Raw genomic sequence first — 18405 nt, 5'->3', positions numbered from 1 at the left:
CCCACCCCGCAGCGGGCGGAGCGCCATGGATGCCGCTGGTCGCCGCCTGCCGCGGGGCTCGGGCTGCCGCCGCCGCGCCGCCGCTCCGCTCTCGGCGTGGCGCTGAGGAGGGCTCGGCTCCGGCGAGGAGGCTGCGGGAGGCTGAGGTGAGCGGCGGGGGGGTGAGGGGGGGGGGGCGCGGGGCCTCTGCGGCCCGCGCTGGGAGACGGCGCCTTTCCCGAGCAGCCAGGCCGGGTCACCCTGCGCGGCCTGCGGCTCGCCGGGAACTCGAGCGTCGCTGCCCGGGCCTGTCGGGCCGGGAGGAAGCGGGCCGGAGCTGCGGCCGGGGGGAGGCGGCGGGTCCCGGGAAGTCTGTGCGAGGGGCCGGGGACAGAACGGGGCGGCGCTGCCGGGGAGCCCCTCACGCCACCGGGTGCCCCGTGCGGGGGCGGCGGGGAGGTGGAGGCGGCGCCTCCCCTGCCCCGGGCGGCGCCGTGTGGGGAAGGGGCCCAGAGCGGCGCGCGGCCCCGGGCCCGCCTGGAGCGTGCGAGCAGGCCCGGGCGGGCGGGACGAGCCGGGCCGGGCCCGGGCCCTGCGCCTGCTCCGGCGGCTCCGGCCGCTCGCCTCGCTCCGTGTTCCGCGCGGTGCTCCTGCACCGCCCGTCTGGGGTACGAGAACAGCAGGTGCCTGTGGTGAACTTACCCCACTTTCGCTGGCTCTTAATTTTCTTGTTTCTCTCGCTATCACTCATTTCTCCGCTCCCGGAAATAACGATTTAGTCGTGTTAAGGAGAAGTAGAATACATATAATGTGATTCCACTTTTACTGTTTGAAAGTAGTTTTATGTAGGATTAGAGCAGGAAATGCAGTCTGTAAACATCTTGGAGAATCATAGGCAGTGTTTGAAACACAGAAAATCAGTTTATTAATATTAAGTTACTTTTTAAGGTAAGATAATATCAAATATATAACTGGTAAGCAGTAGTAGAGCGATCTGTAATATTATGGCCCTAAATTGTATAAGATCCTATCTGTTGTATTTCTGTAACATTTTGAGTTTGAAGCTTTTGTGAAAGAGCTGATTCAGTGTGTGTTTATTCATATAATACTAATTTCTGATTCCCTTTTGTAGACATGCCCTTGATAGAGTTATTTTTTAACTATTAACTCATTAACAGCAAGTAAACAAGTAGGCAGACTTTGTCCAGATCAAGCTTCTTCCTCCCACATCACCTCCCCCCTGTTTGTGGGGACACTGTCCAGTGCCCAGCATTTCATATTTACCTATGAGTTTGATAAAGTAGTTCTTCTTCTCTAAGCTGTGTTTTGAAAGTGTATTATTTTTCTTGTATGTCTAATTTGGAGAGATTGGTTTGTAACCCATTAGGTTTTATATAAAAATAGACGCATTTGCTGTGTTTTTAGGCAAGGGAGGTGAATTTGACAGTTTGTTAAACACAAAGTTTAGGTAAGGGGACTTTTTTGGTCTTCAGCTTGCATGTACAACTATGGCATTGGGCCAACAAATAATGTTGTTTTCCTTATATGTATGTGAATTATTTGAATTATTCACTGGATTTTTTTTGAAAGCTATGAATTAAATATTTGTTTCCAAAAAGTCCCCAAATAACCCAACAAACTGCTAACTCTTGAAAATGGAAGTGTTTTTTACGTTGTCTTTTTTTTTATGCTTTGACATAAAAAGCCTGTTTTCCTTATGTTTGAATGCTGTTTTAAAAAATGAAGTATTTGAACCTTTAAAAGGTTTCCAAAGATTCTAAAAGTCTGTTGTTATACATCTCAGTTTTTTATTTTATGGATTTCTGTTTAAAATGTGAAGTTCATTATCTTTCTATATTTGAATATTTTCATGAGGAGATAATCCATCTCTCATAAAACTGAAAACTTTATAATAAAGTGTTATTAAAGGAGGGGGATGAGCAAGGCATCACTTTCTTTCTCGTAGCTTTAAGAATACACAGAAGGGTTAAGCACAATTTTTCTAGCTTTAATTTTGCATTATCCTCAAAACAGAACAAACTCTTTACTATTTACTTGCTTATAAAGCTTGAAAAAAAACGCATTTGCTGATAAGATATGTGAAAATTTCCTTAATTTTCTTCTAAATATATGATATACATTTTAGAGAGGAGCAAATACAGAGAGTTCAATGACAAGGTTGTGATGATGATTACTTTTTGTACTTGCCAGGTAAAAACTGCAAAAGCGTGAGGCTGACTGAAGAGAGAAATTAATTGTGCTGAAGTTAGTCTGGCTTCTACAATTAAAGGATATTTTTGGTACTTTTTAATTGAAGTGGAAGCGGCTTTTTTTTTTTTTATACAAAACCATGGCAGATGTGGATCCAGACACGTTGCTGGAATGGCTGCAGATGGGGCAGGGGGATGAAAGGGATATGCAGCTAATAGCACTGGAACAGCTCTGCATGCTGCTTCTGATGTCAGACAACGTGGATCGCTGTTTTGAAACGTAAGTAATTCTGGCTTTTGTTTATGGAATGTTATTTTCCCCTTTCTGCAGCTGAATGTAATATTTAACATTCCTAGAAGCTTTCAGCCTCAAAAATGTTTTTACAAACTGAACTTCAGTTTAGATCACTGAAATCAAGTGTTTCTGTTAATGTCACGTGAAGTACCCTTGTCTGATTAAAAATGTAATGTTGTTTGGGTGATACATGGTGCCTGTTCCAACACAGAGCTGATTGCAACTCTTAGTACATTTCTTTACATTAAATGATGTGGATTTGTGTGTGTGTGGTGGGGGGTGTTGATTTTGCTTTTGTTCATTTGTTTCATTTTTTCTTTTGGAGTTCTTTGGGTTTTTTTTTTGTGTGTGTGTTTTGTTTTGGTAGAGAAAGACTTTTTTTGCACTAGGATTATAATGATATACCTAGATATATTTAAGCATCCATATTCTCACAGTACTTTTATCAAGGGATATAGTAGCTTTTTTTGAGTTCTGTAAATCCAAGCAAAAATCACAAGCAGTAACCACTGTTCACACAAAAGTTTTGCCCCTTCTTTGGAGCACGTTGCTGTTCATACCACGCTTCTTTTCAACTGCATTTGTACATGTCATATAGCACAGTCTCTGCACTCAGTCCTTTTTATATTTCTCACAGCACAAAATGCTGATATAATCACTTCTGTTACTTGAATGTTGCTGAACTTGTGCTACATTACTTCCTGTGAGAGCCCACCACTAGTCTGGAAGGGGTAGCAAAAGTGTAACCAATTTTTTGTTGGTTTCTTCAGTTTTGATTTTCATGCTCTTACCTCTTTTCTTTCCCATGGTTTTGTTCATTGCTCTCACTTTCTTTTCATAATAAAATGTGGGAAGTGTTTTTCAGATGCATCCTGCTTTTTAGGAGTATGGATTTAGAAGCATTTGAGAAGGTAGATGTCTGTTTCACTGTTTAGTTTTGTAGCTCTGAAGGAAACAGTTTTCAGACTTACCTCTTAGAAGCTGTTTTCATGACTGTATTTATTACAGAAATGTAAAATTCATGCATCTCTAAAATTTGGGTTGTAGCAGTTCCAGAGCACTGAGCACAATTTTGTACAGTGTTTTAGAAGTTGAAGCTGCCTGTTCTTTGCCTTGGTGAGCTTGCAGGTAAAGTTTTGACTTGAAGAGTGAGATCCGTTCAACTTCCCTGTCTATCCTCTTTCTACTGATACTGGGGGAGCCTCAGAATTCACCATTGTAGAAAAAACCTTGGTAGTTAAGAAATAATTTTTCTGAGTAATCAGGGTGAACTGCCTGCTTCAGGATATTCTCTTCTATACTGTAGAACAGGTGTAGAATTAGGCATAAGCATTTTTTAGGTTATCTTATGGGTATTTGAGAGTCAGGAATGGAATATCAGCTTCAAAAAATACAAACCGGCTGTGGGTTTTATGCATCTTATTTAGAACAGACTTTTGTTTCAATATAAATTAATTAAGTAGTCCAAATGCTTCTTCTTTTTTTTTTTTTTTTCCCTTAAAATGTATATAATGAATGCTCTTCTCTTATTGCACTGCTGTGGTTTTAAAATCATTTATGTCTGAAAGAAGAAATATTTAAAATGTCATTTGGCATTTTAATTTTTTTTTTTTGAGTGTTGATATAGTTTAATTTTAATGGTCTTCTGAGTTTTCTGTTTCTTTTGCTCTTGTAAGTTTTCCTTAAAAATAAGAGAATAAAATGTGAATAGGGGAAGAAGTTATCAAAGTTCTCTGCCTGTTGAAGTGATTTTGCAATTATGTTGAAACTGCTACTTTTTATTGGCTCTGTGAATATACTGAAGTGTGTGATCTGGTACCGTGGTGTCTAGTGAACTGACATTGTAGATCATTACCTTCTCCCATTTATTATCCACCCTTTTTATTCCTCCCAACCATACTCTTGTTCCTGCCACTGTCAGCGCTTACTGGACTCCTCTAATTCTCTGCAAGTGCGAGCTGCTCTTTGAACCTGCTGAAGAAGGTTGTTAGTTTTCTGCTGTTACAGTGAGTTACAGTATATAGGGCAGTGTCTGATGAGCACTGGAGGTGGAACTGCATAACTGGAAATATGGGAGTAGCAGAGAAAGGTATACAGTCTTCATTGGAGAACTTCTCAGTGGTTGTCTCATGTGCTTATGGGTGCCTGCATTTCAAGGTGGCTTTAATTTGGAGCTCTGTAAGAAACAGATGATATCTTGAAACGTATTTTTAAACTCTTTCCAAATGACAGTTCAAGTAGCCAAAATTGTCATGTTCTGAGAGAGTATAACTAAAATAATAATGGATAATATTTTACGGTTCCTATGTGCTGAGAGGGTATAAATAAACTAATAATGGATAATATTTTATAGCTCCTTTTTAGCTTGTTTTTTAAAGGAATTGCTTCTTGTTGAAATAGAAGATTTACTGTGTGACAGAAGGGCTGTTAAACTCTTTTTTCAGGAACAAATCTTGAAAATATTTTCAGTGCATACCTGATCTAGAATATGGATGTATTTTTCTGTTGGTAAGAAAACCAGCCTCTAGATTTTACAATATTTTTTTCCGTTACTAAGTAAGAACAGCATTTCCAAGTTTTTGGATGCTGTGCACATGTTATTTAAAGATCTTGGAATTGTTAATTCCTATTAGTTATATGTTGACAAAACTTTAAAGAAAATTTTTCATCTGTGAAACTCAGCAACTTTGAGATGGACTTTTAAAACAGTCAGTTTCTTGGAGAATGAAATGGGATGCTTTTTGCAGCTTAGTTAGACTAACTTTAAATATTAAATATTACTCCACGTTTATGTAAGAAATTATTTACTTTTGTGATGTAAGCTAAGAAAAAGCCCATCATTTTAGTGAAGTACATCTGGTGATTGAAAGCTGTGTATGGTGAGGACTGGCAAAACTGTGAAACAAGACCAAGTTAGAAGTATTGACATGAATGCTCTGCAGCATCTCGAAAACCACAACACCGTTTCCGTACTGCTTTCATAGGGAATTAAGGGCAATACACAATCTTACTTGGCAAAGAAAGCAGAATGTTGAATAGAAAAAAAAAAAGTATTGAAATGTTGGATTCAGAATCTTGCACTTCATTTTGTAAGAGTTACTTGCATACGTGTTCTGAAGGAAATGATATAGCTGATGATAAAAGTAATCATTTGCTTTTGTACAAGAGTAGTGGATATTGGAATTGGTGTTTCAGTTCAGCTCCAAACTGGAAGCAGGCGCATGTGCAGGGTGGTGTGTTTCATAATGTTCTTGCAGAGTTCTAGTAGCATCACAGCCGATTTTGGGGTATGCAGCTGATTAACAGGTAGTGCTGCCAAATAATTGATGTTTCTTCTTCCCAGATTTACATATTACATCCAATTAAATTATTTTGAAAGTTACTCATATGTTAACATTACAAAAATCAGTGGCATATTCATCTTCTGGTGATAATGAGTCACAGACACTGCTAGTCACTTGGCATGAAGAATGGCTAACATTTTACCAGCAATAAAAGCCACAAACTTGAACTACGGAAACTTAATAAATGAGGAGAAATGGTTCTGTTAAATGGTTTAGTTGGAGTAAAGCAGCAAAACTGTTGTGATTATAAGTGTTCGTCCCAAATTGTAGTTAAACTGTGCACTATTAAATCCACTTGAACAGGAGTTTGAAGAATGCATTTAATATAAACTTAATTGAAATTATGGGCTTTGTTTTGTCTTTTAAATTATCTGTAACAGTTTAAATGTATGTAGAGGCTCTTAGTTGCAATCTCACATTATTGATGTAGCTCTTTTCTGCATAGGTGTTTCAATTTATAATTCTTTCACCTCGTAATTGTTTCACTCTTGTGAAATAAAACGAGAACTCTTCTGGTTTAGCTTTCTGTTGCTGTCTGTCAGAGTAAAAGTACTTAGCTTAGCAATTAATTACAATGGAAATTTGTAGATTAAAGCACTTGTATAACAAAGTAAGACCTGCTTAAAACTTTTCTTTACACAGCAGATTAAATAGGCCTTATTAATGCTCAGAAGGAGAAAACATCTTCCTGTTTGGCTCTTCTGTAAGTTACCTCTGTATATTTGGCATTAACAGATTTGGTAAGCAAGAAATTATCAGGTGTTATCAGCTCATTTGACAAATACAAACAAATTGTACAAAGGGTCATATGTTAGGGTTCTAATGTGTAAAACAGAAATCCTTTTATTTTTTAGATCAAATATGTTTAATTCACAGGGAACCTTTTTCTTTTCAAAGTATCTCTTCACTAGGGAAGAAGTGTATATCTTTATATTGTATTTGCTAGCAAGTATAAGAAGAAATTCTAGTGAACCAAAGACTGTTGATGTGAGCTAGTGAGACTGTTAATGTGGAACAGTTTAGCTTCACCTGTACCTGCTTAAAACTACATTCTCCTGTCTTTATCAGGATTGCAAAACTTCCGTAAATCAAAATTAGATATATAGACCAAAAAAAAAAAATTCCTATAGGGATAGAAACCGAAAGTGCTGGTTTTCAGGAATATATTTACAATCTGGGCTGCCCTTACAAAGCATCTTTGTAATTCAGACAGTAAAATGCACTTTAACAGATCTGACAATTATGGAAAAACTAACAGACTGAGAGAGCAGCTCTGTTGGTATCAAGGTGGTTTCATGTTTTGTGTCCTAAAGATTTGCTCATTTTTTTTTATTTTAAGGAAAAAATAAAGTCAGATATTTGTTACTCTTTTGTGCTGGTGTGCAGCAGTGAGTAAATTAGAACAAGTATTGCTGTCAATAATAGACTACAGTTTTCGGTATTTTAAACCATGCAAAGCATATGTCCTTAGAGAATTACTGGTTTGCACTAATGCAGACATCTCTCCCAAGTGAAATTTTGTAACCTGTATAGTGGCAAGTCTCATGAGATTCCTACTAAGCTTTTTTTCTTTTAATGAAGGCAAGAGGGTATGGCAGCAGTGAAATACCAGCACTGGAGTAATTTACTGTGTTGCCTCCAATATAGTGGGATCTTCAGCATCCTATAGAGTGGTTTTCTGAGAGTGCTCTGTATTTTTCGGGGAGCAATCTTGTTACAACATAATGTTTATAATTATTCCTGATTTTTAGGGCTGTTTTGTTGTTGTTGGTTTTGGTTTTCTCTCTTTTTAATTACAAGAATTTTAAAATACTAATGTCTTTCTGGTTGCTTTTTGTAAAATGGGAAATTTGGCCTTGTTGTCACTGGTATTGTGGAGCTCAATTAACCTTGTCTAGTTATTTTGAGCATCTTAATGGTTGCAAAGGTCAGAAGGGAAGATTAAGTCTAAATCGACATCCTCTCTTCTGTCATGGCCCTTATATTTCATATGGTTATTATTGGATTTAACATCTTGTTTCATACAAGCATAATGTGTAGCTAATGCTTCTGAAAGGGCATCTTAACTATTTTTACTCTCTCTTTTGCTATTAAATCTGCCTAAGTTGTCTTTGTTGTTGAAATTTACTTGCTCTTTTCCATAAGAATTGGCCAGTCTGATGAATTCTGTAGACAGCAGTCAGTTCTATATCTTATCTTTATCTATATCTATATCTTTTCCTATATAGATTAGAAGCCAGTAGCGTTCTTAATGTAAATGTACCTGCACTCAAGGATTTAATCAACTCTTGATCTTCCTCCCTTTTTCTAGTTCTTTAGTTTGCAGGTTCTTCAGAAATACTTTCCAGTGTTACCTTCATCCATGCTGTTTATAGTAATGCCTTTGACTTGCTGTTAGCAGTTAAACGTGCCAAGTTGAGTTAGATGTTTCCAAAACTTCGTACAGGAAGTGTGGTTTTAGTTATCTGTCTTCAGAGTTGCTTTCAAGGATATGAGTGCTTGCGGCTTAGGTATGGCTTGATGTATTACCTAGACTAAGGTCTGTAACTTGGCATTTGTGTGTGTTAAAACACATTTTGTTTAAATGAGCCTGTGCCTCTAGGTATTCCAAACAACTCATCACAATGTCACTATTTACTAGTCTGGCTTTTTTTATTTTTTTCTAGTGGTATCATCAAGTATTCTTTATTTTCTTCAGAAATTTGTGTGTGAGATTAAACTGAAATGATTCTTGCAAGTACTGTGCATAAGATGGGTGCAGGATGTTAAGGCATCAGGTTAATGACCTTTTGAAAGTGTCAGCTCCTAACAGATTGGATGACACTAATAGAAGATGTTACAGGAATGTGAAATTGCAGGGTTCCTTTCTTGCATGACTAGTGGTCAAGTGATTTTTAATATTGGCCTCTTAAGAAGAAGTATAGATAGCGCAGATGGTAAGTAGATTGCTAATAGGGAAGTTTTCTTGTGTAAGTCAGTTCTTTTTTTGAGCACCTGGGAATCCAAAAGAAACTAGTAGTTATATGTGCATATTTAGGCACACATACAAAAATCATACTTTTTGTTTAAATTGCTTATTTCCTTTTGAAATGTTGACAGATGTAATATGTACTCAAAGCATTATCTGTTTGCACAATTGAGGTTGCTACTGGTAGAAATCATAGGCAGAAAGACCTGTAGTTTCACATTCTTTAATTTATTCAGCTATTGTGGACTAAGAGTCTGTAAAATGCTTGTAATGAGATTGGAGAACAAACATGTGGAATTATTACCCTGAGGTATTGCATAGCTGTTATAAGATGCTGAAAAATGCAAAAGGCAACCTGGCACATCCTCTGTAAATTCAGGAATAAAGCAAATGGTAATGATTTAGAAATACAGAAATTACCTGTCCTGTGGAGGCTGTTTCCTCATACAGATTTTTCTTATTTTTCATTTTACACAACTGATATTTATTGAATGTGTAGTTGAATACTAAATGTCCATTACTAAGTGTCTTCCTGTCTAATAATGAACTCTCAGAAGAGGGTTCAGCTCTGTCATTTATTTAGCTAAAAGAAAGTTTGAAAGTTTTTTTAAATGACAAATTCTGTTTTTAAATTATTTCTTGTAATTCTTAAAAAAGCAGAGTTTCTACTGGAATTAATACAGGATGGAATTGTTAATTCTCCAGTTTAGTTTTATTGGCCTGGGCTGTGATTGCAATTAAGAGTAGGGATTCAGAGTTGTGCAAGTTTTAATGTTTTGTAATTCTGGAAATAGTTCCTAAATTGCCAGTTAATTTTTTGCCTTTTCCGTGTACATTTAAAATACAGTATGGTGTTATACAGTTATACATGAGTGGTGTTTTCTGGACTTCATTTGTGTTGTAATAGTGTCATATGAAACCAGTGCAAAATGTGTTTTGGTAATGAATCCAGAAGAATACATACAGGCAGTGCAGGTGTGTGGGTTCTCTTGTGGATGGTCTGGATTACTCTGCTGTTGGTTTTGGTTCATATGTGAAAACAGAACAGTCTTTCAGTGAAAGAACAATGGAGGGAAAGTCTGAGATCTCTTCCCATAGAAAGAATTACAGAAAGGAAAAACAATGATTAATCAAAAATGAGTTGAAACTACTTTTGCTTTAAGAAAAATCAATTATACAGGATATTCTTGAAAGTTTCAAAGTTGTGTGATGTGTTGTTGTAAATGTTTATCTGGTATAATTTTATTCAAAAAGTGTTACTAATGAGAGTTAACTTCAGTATTTCAGTTTTTATTTAAAATTATTGTATACTAAGTAGTGTAGACACATATAATTCCTTATTTTCCCACTTTTAACTGGTCTCAGCAGATGGTATGCATTAAAGATCCAGCTACGCTGGCAGGCAGCTGAGCTTGGTTTTCTTCCACAAGTCACATGTCTTGGACCAGGCAGCTTTGCTGAAGGCTTTGTCACATGCCAGGGGCTCCACATCAACTGAATCCAGTGGTTACTTTGGAATTGAGTAACACACCCTAATGCTAGCAGTAGTTGTTAACTGTTTTTGGAATGAACTGAGCTGGTCTTTTTTACTTCTGTAAGTTTTTTTTTTAAGCATGGCAGTAGTGTAGTCTTCACTATTATTGTTTTTGTTTTAGCTAATGATTTTAAATGCATTAAAATATGCAATGTAATTACAGAAATGAGTTTACCGTGCCTATTTTTACTTCCTTGGTATCTTTTTACATTGGCAAGCTGTAAAATCAGCTGAGTCACTTCATTAGAGTTTAAGGGATTAGCCCTGGCAGGAGCTTACTGCTGCAGCTATTTAAGAATTTTGTATCCGTATGGATATTTCTGTTCCTAAAGAGGTGGGTGTGTGTGTAAATGTTCAGAAGTGTGTCAGCATATGGAGTTATGCTGATTATAGTGCTGTAAATTCTGTAGTAATATAATTATACTCACAAATTTTCTTAGCCTTTCCTGACGTCAAGATGATTATGATAGTTAGAAAATATTTTTAGATCAAGTATATTTTTTGTAGAATGCATATTAAAGAATTTGTGTGTTACACTCTTTGCAACCTAATAACTCATTTTAACACTGAAAGTATGACTATATTTATTTACGTACGAATTATAGAGAATCAGCACTTTTTAATGTGGTTTATTTCTGGATGTCAGTACAGGAAACAGAATGCTCTAGTACCCCAATCTTGATAGATCATAATATAGATGGGAAATATTGATAAGGAATATTACCTATTTTAGACAAACTTACCTTTCAGCAAGATCTTGGAAACATGGTGGGTGGAAAACTTGGAGGATAGTAACTAACAGCAGCTCCTCTCCTGGAGGTACAGGAATGAAGTTGGGTGGACATTGAGAGCTGCAAGACTTAAAGTAATTAGCAAGAGCTCTAGTGTGGGTTGTAGAGTAACCTCATTAACGTGAAGTCGTCTTTCACTAAGGAGTAACACAGAGTGACCTCATTAATTCACTAAGTAGTCCCTAATCACGCTTCTAAAATACACATTTGAAGCACTTTAGGAAGTGCCCAATGTGGTATGAATACAGCTCCCAAGAAATAAAAATCTAAAAAGATTTTTCTTTCATTTTCGTGTTTATTAGAAGGGCCTAAATAGAAACCTGAACTTCAGAGGTACCTATTTGCCATTATTTTCTGATTTGAAGGAGTAAACACTATTAGAGAATAGCTTTTCCTGTATTAAAGAAAACTCACCATCTTTTTACCAGTTTCACTGCAAATAGGTAACTGTGAACAGTGATTCTTCACCTACAACTTTAGGAATTTTTCTGTCATAGTTTCTTTTTTTCTGAGATTTTCTGAGATATATTACTTTTAGTTAATATATGGTCTGGATAAAAGCAACATGTGAACCTGATTTTGATACTGGGATGGTTTAGAAATTATGCACTTAGCTTTTTTTTTTCCCTTGATGGGTGTTGATGCTTGCAGTAATGGCAGGTTTATTGGTGTATTTTTCTCTTGGAAATCAAACGCATCATTTGTCAGTAGATGGAATGTACTAAAAACCGACCATTGGTTGCTCTTATGTCACATCAGTTCATTCAGTGTTGTAGCTTTGATCTCAGTTTCCCTTATGTCCCAGGAAATTTTGACAGCCTTGTTTTTCTCATGTAGACTGCTTTCTAAAGATGTGTCCAGTGTTCAGCCTGTGTTTGTGTTATGGACACTCCTGGAATGCTTTGTTGTGCTGCCTGTCAAGATATGTTTTAGTTCTGAGCGTAGCCTTAGTTGGAACAGAAATAAGATCTGTGGTACTAGAGGGCCCTAATATTCCTCAGCCAATATTTGAAGCAGTTTTAGGTCCTTTTGTTCTGTTTTGGCCTGCCTAAGAAAGCCAGTAAGGATTTACCTTGGAATTATGGTGTAATAGTGATACATACATAACTGATTCAGTCTTTGATTCCTGCTGATGGTGACTGTATTTGCTTACTTGGTGCTTCCTTAAAAAGAGGGGCTGGTCCTGAGAAGGTACTGTGCTTGGCCTGTTTGCTAGAATTGCTTCTAGGTAAGCAGAGGTTTTGTCTTCTCTCTGCTGCCTTTGCTTATGCTTTAGTGCCTTTGCTTGGAATTGGATTGAGTGAAGACTTAAGGGCTACTCTGAAAACCCATTTTCATAGTTTTGAGGTATAAAGACCATCCAGTGAATAAAAACAACACTTTCCTTCTCTTTTTATTGGTCAAATGCCTGCACAGAGAAGTCCCCAGTGCAGCTGCCTCAACAGAAGGGAGAGGTGTACTTTGGGCGTTTGCTATGTGGCTCTGATGGTGTTGTACCTCATCTCTCATTGTGTGGCTTGTGTTCCCACCTACCCCTGTTAGTTCTTTCTCTGGCGCTGCTCACACAGGCACGTTCTTCTCCCTGAGACAATGTAGAGCTGATGCTTATGGTTTCAAGCACAGAAGACCCATGCTATTGCTTAGTGCAGATTTGGGGATTAAAGGGTGATCCCTATAAAGCTGACCTGTGTCCTTTTGTTTGTATGCAGTTATTGATAGAGAACATCATAAAGCATAAAGATTGAAGTCCTTCAAAATGACAGCTAGGCAATTTTAGGCTGTAATTGTTCAGCCACCTGTTTGAGAAGATCATGGCTGGAGCACCATATGTGTTCATATATCCTTCTTGCCTGCTATCACAGGCTCAACCATTGATCGAGACTGTGTGTGAATGACAGAACTGATACTTCTAGTCTCTTGTTTTCAGGAACTTTGCACACTGGTGAGGCCTGAGGGAACTTCAACAAGCCAAAAAAATCTGAATTTATCTGTATGATCTGTGTGTGTTTATGAGTGTAATCTGTAGATCTCCAGAGGAGACTCCACAACCTTTCTGTTTGTAATCACCAAGTCACTCTCCATGAAAAATCATTGCAGTCCCAAGTTACTAGAAAATTTTGAAAAGGAAATATTGAACCCATCTATAAAGGTGGAAAGGAGAACCCTGAAAACTACTGCCCAGTCAGCCTCACCTCTATGCCTGGAAAGGTCATGGAACAGATCCTCCTAGAAGCTGTGCTAAGGCACATGGAGGATAGGGAGATGGTCTGGGGAGCCAGCATGGCTCCACCCAGGGCAAACCCTGCCTGGCCAACCCTGTGGCCTTCTGTGATGGGGTGACTCTGTCAGTGGACATGGGAAGGGCTACAGATGTCATTTATCTGGACTTCTGTAAAGCCTTTGACAGGCTTCTTCTAACCTCATTCTTTCTAAATTGGAGAGAGAAGGATTTGCTGGGTGGACTGTTAGATAGATTAGAAATTGGTTGAATGGTCACATCCAGAGGGTGGTCAATAGCTCAGAGTTCTGATGGACATCAATGACAAGTGGTGTCCCTCAACGATCTGTTTTGGAACCAGTGTTATTTAAGATCTCTGATAATGACATACACAAAGAGATTGAGTGCACCATCAGCAGGTTTGCAGATGACACCAAGCTAAGTGGTGTGATTGGCACACCTGAAGGGTTGGATACCCTTCAGGGGAAAGAACAAGATTGAGAAGTGTGTGCGTGGGATTCTCATGAGTTTTAACAAGACCAGGTGCTGGCGCTGCGCTTGGTTTGGGGCAGTCTTCCAGTATTGGCACAGTCTGGGGATGGACAGACCAGAGCAGCCCTGCCCAGAAGGACTTGGGGCTGCTGTGGGTAGAGGCTGGACATGAACCAGCCATGGGCACTCCCAGCCCAGAGAGCCAAACGTGTCCTGGGCTGCATCCAAAGCAGCGTGGGCAGCAGGGCCAGGGAGGGGATTCTGCCCCTCTGCTCTGCTGAGAGCCACCTGCAGGGCTGCATCAGCTCTGGGGGGCCAGCACAGGAAGGACATGGAGTGAGTCCAGAGGAGGGCTATGAAGATTAGAGAGATGGAGCACCTCTCCTATGAGGAAAGGCTGAGAAAATTGAGATTGTTCTGCCTGGAAAAGAGAAGGCTTTGAGCTGACCTAATTCTGGTCTTCTATTAGCTGAAGGGTGCCTTCAAGAAAGCTGGAGAGGGACTTGTTAAAAGAGCATGTGGTGACAGGACAAGGTTACTGTAGTGGGTTGACCCTGGCTGGATGCCAGGCACCCAGCAAAGCCACTCTGTTGTTCCCCTCTGGAATTGGACAAAAGATAGAAAATATGATGAAGGGTTCATGGTTGAGATAAGGTATGGGAGAGAGATCACTCATTAAATAGTCATAGGAAAACTGAAGTTGAATTGGGGATATTAACTGAATTTATTACTAACAAAATCAAAGTAGAATAATGAGAAGTAAAATAAATCCTAAAAACATCTTCTCCCCTACCCTTTCTTCCTTCCCAATCTCTACTTCCTCCCTCATCAGTAGTGATGGGAGATGAGGAATGGGGTTACAGACAGTTCATCATTCATTGTTCCGGCTGCTGCTCAGGAAGAGGAGTCATTCCCCTGCTCCAGTGTGGGGTTCCTCCAGGAACTTCTCCAGCATGGGTCCATCCTATGGGCAACAGTTCTCCACAAACTGCTGCAATGTGGGTCACTCTTCCGTGGGGTGCAGTCCTTCAGGCACAGCCTGCTCCAGCATGGGTTTCCTCTGGGTTGGCAACCTTCTCTTGGGCATCCGTCTGCTCCAGTTTGGGTCTCCTCCATGGGCTGCAGGGGAATCTCAGATTCAGCACTTCCTGCCCCTTCTCCGCCTTGGTATCTGCAGAGCTGTTCTCACATATTCTCATCCTGCTCTTCTCTGGCTACAGTTACATCTGTGCAGTGACCTTTTTTTGTCTTAAGTATGTTATCACAGAGGTGTTGCCACCCTTCCTGATTGACTCAAGCCTTGGTGAGCAGCAGGTCCATACTGGAGCCACCTGATATTGGCTCTGCAGGACATGGGAGCTTCTGGCAGCTTCTCACAGAATTCACCCTTGTAGCTCCCTCTGCTACCAAAACCTGGTCAAACAAACCCAATAGAGTTGCCCAGAGAAGCTGTGGATGCCCCATCCTTGGAAGTGTTCAAGGCAAGGTTGGGTAGAGCTCTGAGCAATCTGGTCTAATGAGAGGTGTCCCTGCCCATGAGGTCCCTTTCAACCCATGCCATTCTATAATTCTGTGATGAAGCCTGTTTTTCTTATGGGGAGACTGGAAATCACTCCTCCAAGTCAGAAAACAAAGGTACTGACAGGAAGTGGAGATTGTTCTGTACCTGCTGATTGAAAAAGTGGTCTCTGATGAGTGTAGCTAGAGGTTCTGGCAAAAAGGTCATTTTAAAACACCCTGAACCCTTACATTTGGGCTAGAGAGCTGTCCTTTTATAAGGACAGCGTTGCTGATACAGTGCACTGGCATTTGTGTGCTGACAAAGAATTCAGTATAAGTAATAAGCTTTTAGTAACTTAGTCATTTACTGTGTCTGCTGGGTAATTGTCTCTGGTGGATAGGTGATGGATTTTAATTCATTAATTTCATTTAAAAATACAGCTGAGTTTCTTTTGTGTTGTGCTTCTTTGTAAGCTGTTATATCACAGAAAAATGTAGGGTTTCGATTTGCTAAGTATGGCTTTTAACTTTCTGCAGCTGTGTGGCCATCTAAGAAAAATGGTGTACTACTCTTGCTAGTATTAAAATAGACAGTGGAGCTCATTACCTTCCACTTGGTAATATGTGTGTGGGTTTGGTTTGTTTGGGACTTTTTAAGATTGGATTTTTTTCTTGCAATATAGTTTGAAGAACCTTGTTCATAGCAGTGTTTAAGTGATCTGCCTGGTATTGCATAAAATTCAGTATAAAAGATCTAACACCAAAACCTTGAATACATTGTCCATTTAAAATTTTATGTGCTGAAATGCTTCTTGTGTCATCATGGTGGTCATCTAATAATGAGTACAAATTTCAGACCTTTCCCCCCCCCCAGTAGATAATTTCTAAAATATAAACCCTTCTTAAAGATGTAGAGTTAAATAACAAATTTCTTAAGAACAACAGACACTATAGTCTGGATTAGGCCAGTATAAGTTTTACATGTGTGGTTGAGCTTTATTCAACCTTTATTCAACTTCACTTATTAATTTGTCATTAAATATTGTTTGGTAATGTATTTATTTGTCAGGCAGCATTATTAGTTACTTCACACAGCATGGTAAGGTCTTGAAGGAAACAATTAGTGTTTTGCTGTCCCAGGATTTGGTGTCTTTGTGTGAGTCATTGCATATCAGATGGGATACTGAATGACCTCTTGAGTCTTCAGAATGATTCATCAACAAATAACATCACCTGTCTTCCAGACTAAAAAACATGTTGTTACTCTTTCTTTTTTGGGTTTAGAAAAGTTTTAGGCCATCTTTTTCAAAACCAAAACCCTATTAGAAGGAAAAGTTGCAGAAGGAATATTTGCTTCCTGTAGATTTAGTCTGGTCTCTTACATCTAGGGTTGAGGTATCCAGCTATTTTGACTACTGTTACAGCATATATCCCCTTCATTTAATTCGCCACCATCAGTTTGGAAGTGTTTTACCACCTTGGTGAACCGTCATAATGCTAAGTTCTGCGAAATATGCTGCTGGAAGATAAGTTGACTTAAAATATGTCCATGTCTTAGAACTTTTGATCTCAATCAGTCTTATCCACAGCTGTTCTAATAACGAAAAGTATTATTTCAGTTTGTATTCTGTAATGTCAGAGGAACAGGAGGACCGTTGCAGCTTGCTTTTTTTATATTGAAGTTTTGGGGATAGTCTTCACCATTCTTGCATATGAAAATGAACCTAACAATAAAGAGGAGAGCCAGAGGCTGCTGAGACTTGGATATGGAGAGAAAATGCAATAGACACAAGCTACATTAATTAAATATGTTCTCAGTGTGATTAAGGGGAAATAAGGAGGCAGGGGGTAGGGGAGGAGACTGAAATAAGATAGAAAGACAAGGGAAATAACATAGGAAAGAAGGGCCACTCAAAATCAAATTGTGTTTAGTCTTTGTATATAAAATTTCATTATTAAGTAGCTATTAATCATCTTGAACCTGAAGCACTTTTAAGAAAACATGCATTCTGTTTGGCAATGTGAGGTTAATTCGTAGGAGAAAATCCCAACAAGATAAATGTTTCCCCTGTATGACTGTAAAATTTCAAGAGTATATTTTTCTGCTGGGTTCTTAATGCAAAGTATTTTCAGATTACCTATTTGAACTTTCATGCATGTATGAGATGTAGTGTTCTAAAATGAATGTTCTGAACCAACTATAAAGTAGTTGAGCAAATGATGTGTGCATGGAAAGACTTAATGTGGAAGTGTATTAAATTGCTTAATGTACAGAAGTGTGCACAATATAGTAATATGTTGTGGTTTTTTTCCTGCAGATGCCCTCCTCGAACTTTTTTGCCAGCACTGTGCAAAATTTTTCTTGATGAAAGTGCTCCAGACAACGTACTGGAAGTAACAGCTCGTGCCATAACTTATTACCTGGATGTATCAGCTGAATGCACCCGTAGGATTGTGGGAGTGGATGGAGCTATCAAAGCACTTTGTAATCGTTTAGTAGTTGTTGAACTTAACAACAGAACGAGCAGAGATTTAGCTGAGCAATGTGTGAAGGTAAGTATACTTAAGAACGTCTTGTTTTTAAGAAGGAGTTGGATAATTTGCTATTTCCAAAGAGCATTCTCATATTCCAGTCCTTTTTATTTATTAAAATGTGATGCAAAAATAGACTATGACAAAAGTGTATATGCTGACAATGCTGCTTATCCTTACTGTTAGTCTGGTGCTCTTCACGGCTAAATTTTCTTAAAAAATGTATGGAAAAGGAAGCAAAAAATATTAGAAGAAATTTCTTGTTTATCTTGTATGACTAGAATGCTAATGGAATGCCAAGGGCTACTTTTATGCTACCAAAGAAGTGAGGAATTGCTCCAGATACTGATAGATTATCTGGTGTAAAAAAATTGTCTACTACCTCTTCAATAGCACTAGATATAGCTCCCCTGCACCCTTGTGAAGTTTTTAGAGAAATTAGAGGACCCTTACAGTCTCTTATTTAAAGCATAACTCATGGCCATGTGGTAGCATATAGCTGGAGTTCTTGGTTACCATGGCATCAGAATTTATGCATGTAT

At 38.8% G+C, this 18405-nt stretch overlaps 1 protein-coding gene across 11 annotated transcripts in view; it reads left to right on the top strand.

The window, feature by feature from the left end:
• The first annotated feature begins 6 nt into the window (after positions 1-6).
• The window catches only part of HECTD1 (HECT domain E3 ubiquitin protein ligase 1), a 61002-nt gene continuing 42603 nt past the window's right edge, over positions 7-18405 (top strand). For 9 of the 11 annotated variants that reach the window (XM_032748488.3, XM_030274581.4, XM_030274587.4 and 6 more), the window contains exons 1-3: positions 7-146; positions 2191-2469; positions 17650-17884. In XM_032748488.3, coding sequence (XP_032604379.2) covers positions 2330-2469; positions 17650-17884 — 375 coding nt within the window. In that variant the 5' untranslated portion in view covers positions 7-146; positions 2191-2329. The remainder of the gene's footprint in view (positions 147-2190; positions 2470-17649; positions 17885-18405) is intronic. The other 2 variants (XM_030274588.4, XM_030274584.4) reach the window with 1 other exon arrangement.

The sequence above is a fragment of the Taeniopygia guttata genome, chromosome 5, assembly GCF_048771995.1.
Source record: "Taeniopygia guttata chromosome 5, bTaeGut7.mat, whole genome shotgun sequence".
Classification (NCBI taxonomy): Eukaryota; Metazoa; Chordata; class Aves; order Passeriformes; family Estrildidae; genus Taeniopygia; species Taeniopygia guttata.
The sequence above is the reverse complement of the archived record's forward strand: the minus strand, read 5'-3'. Positions and strand labels throughout refer to the sequence as shown.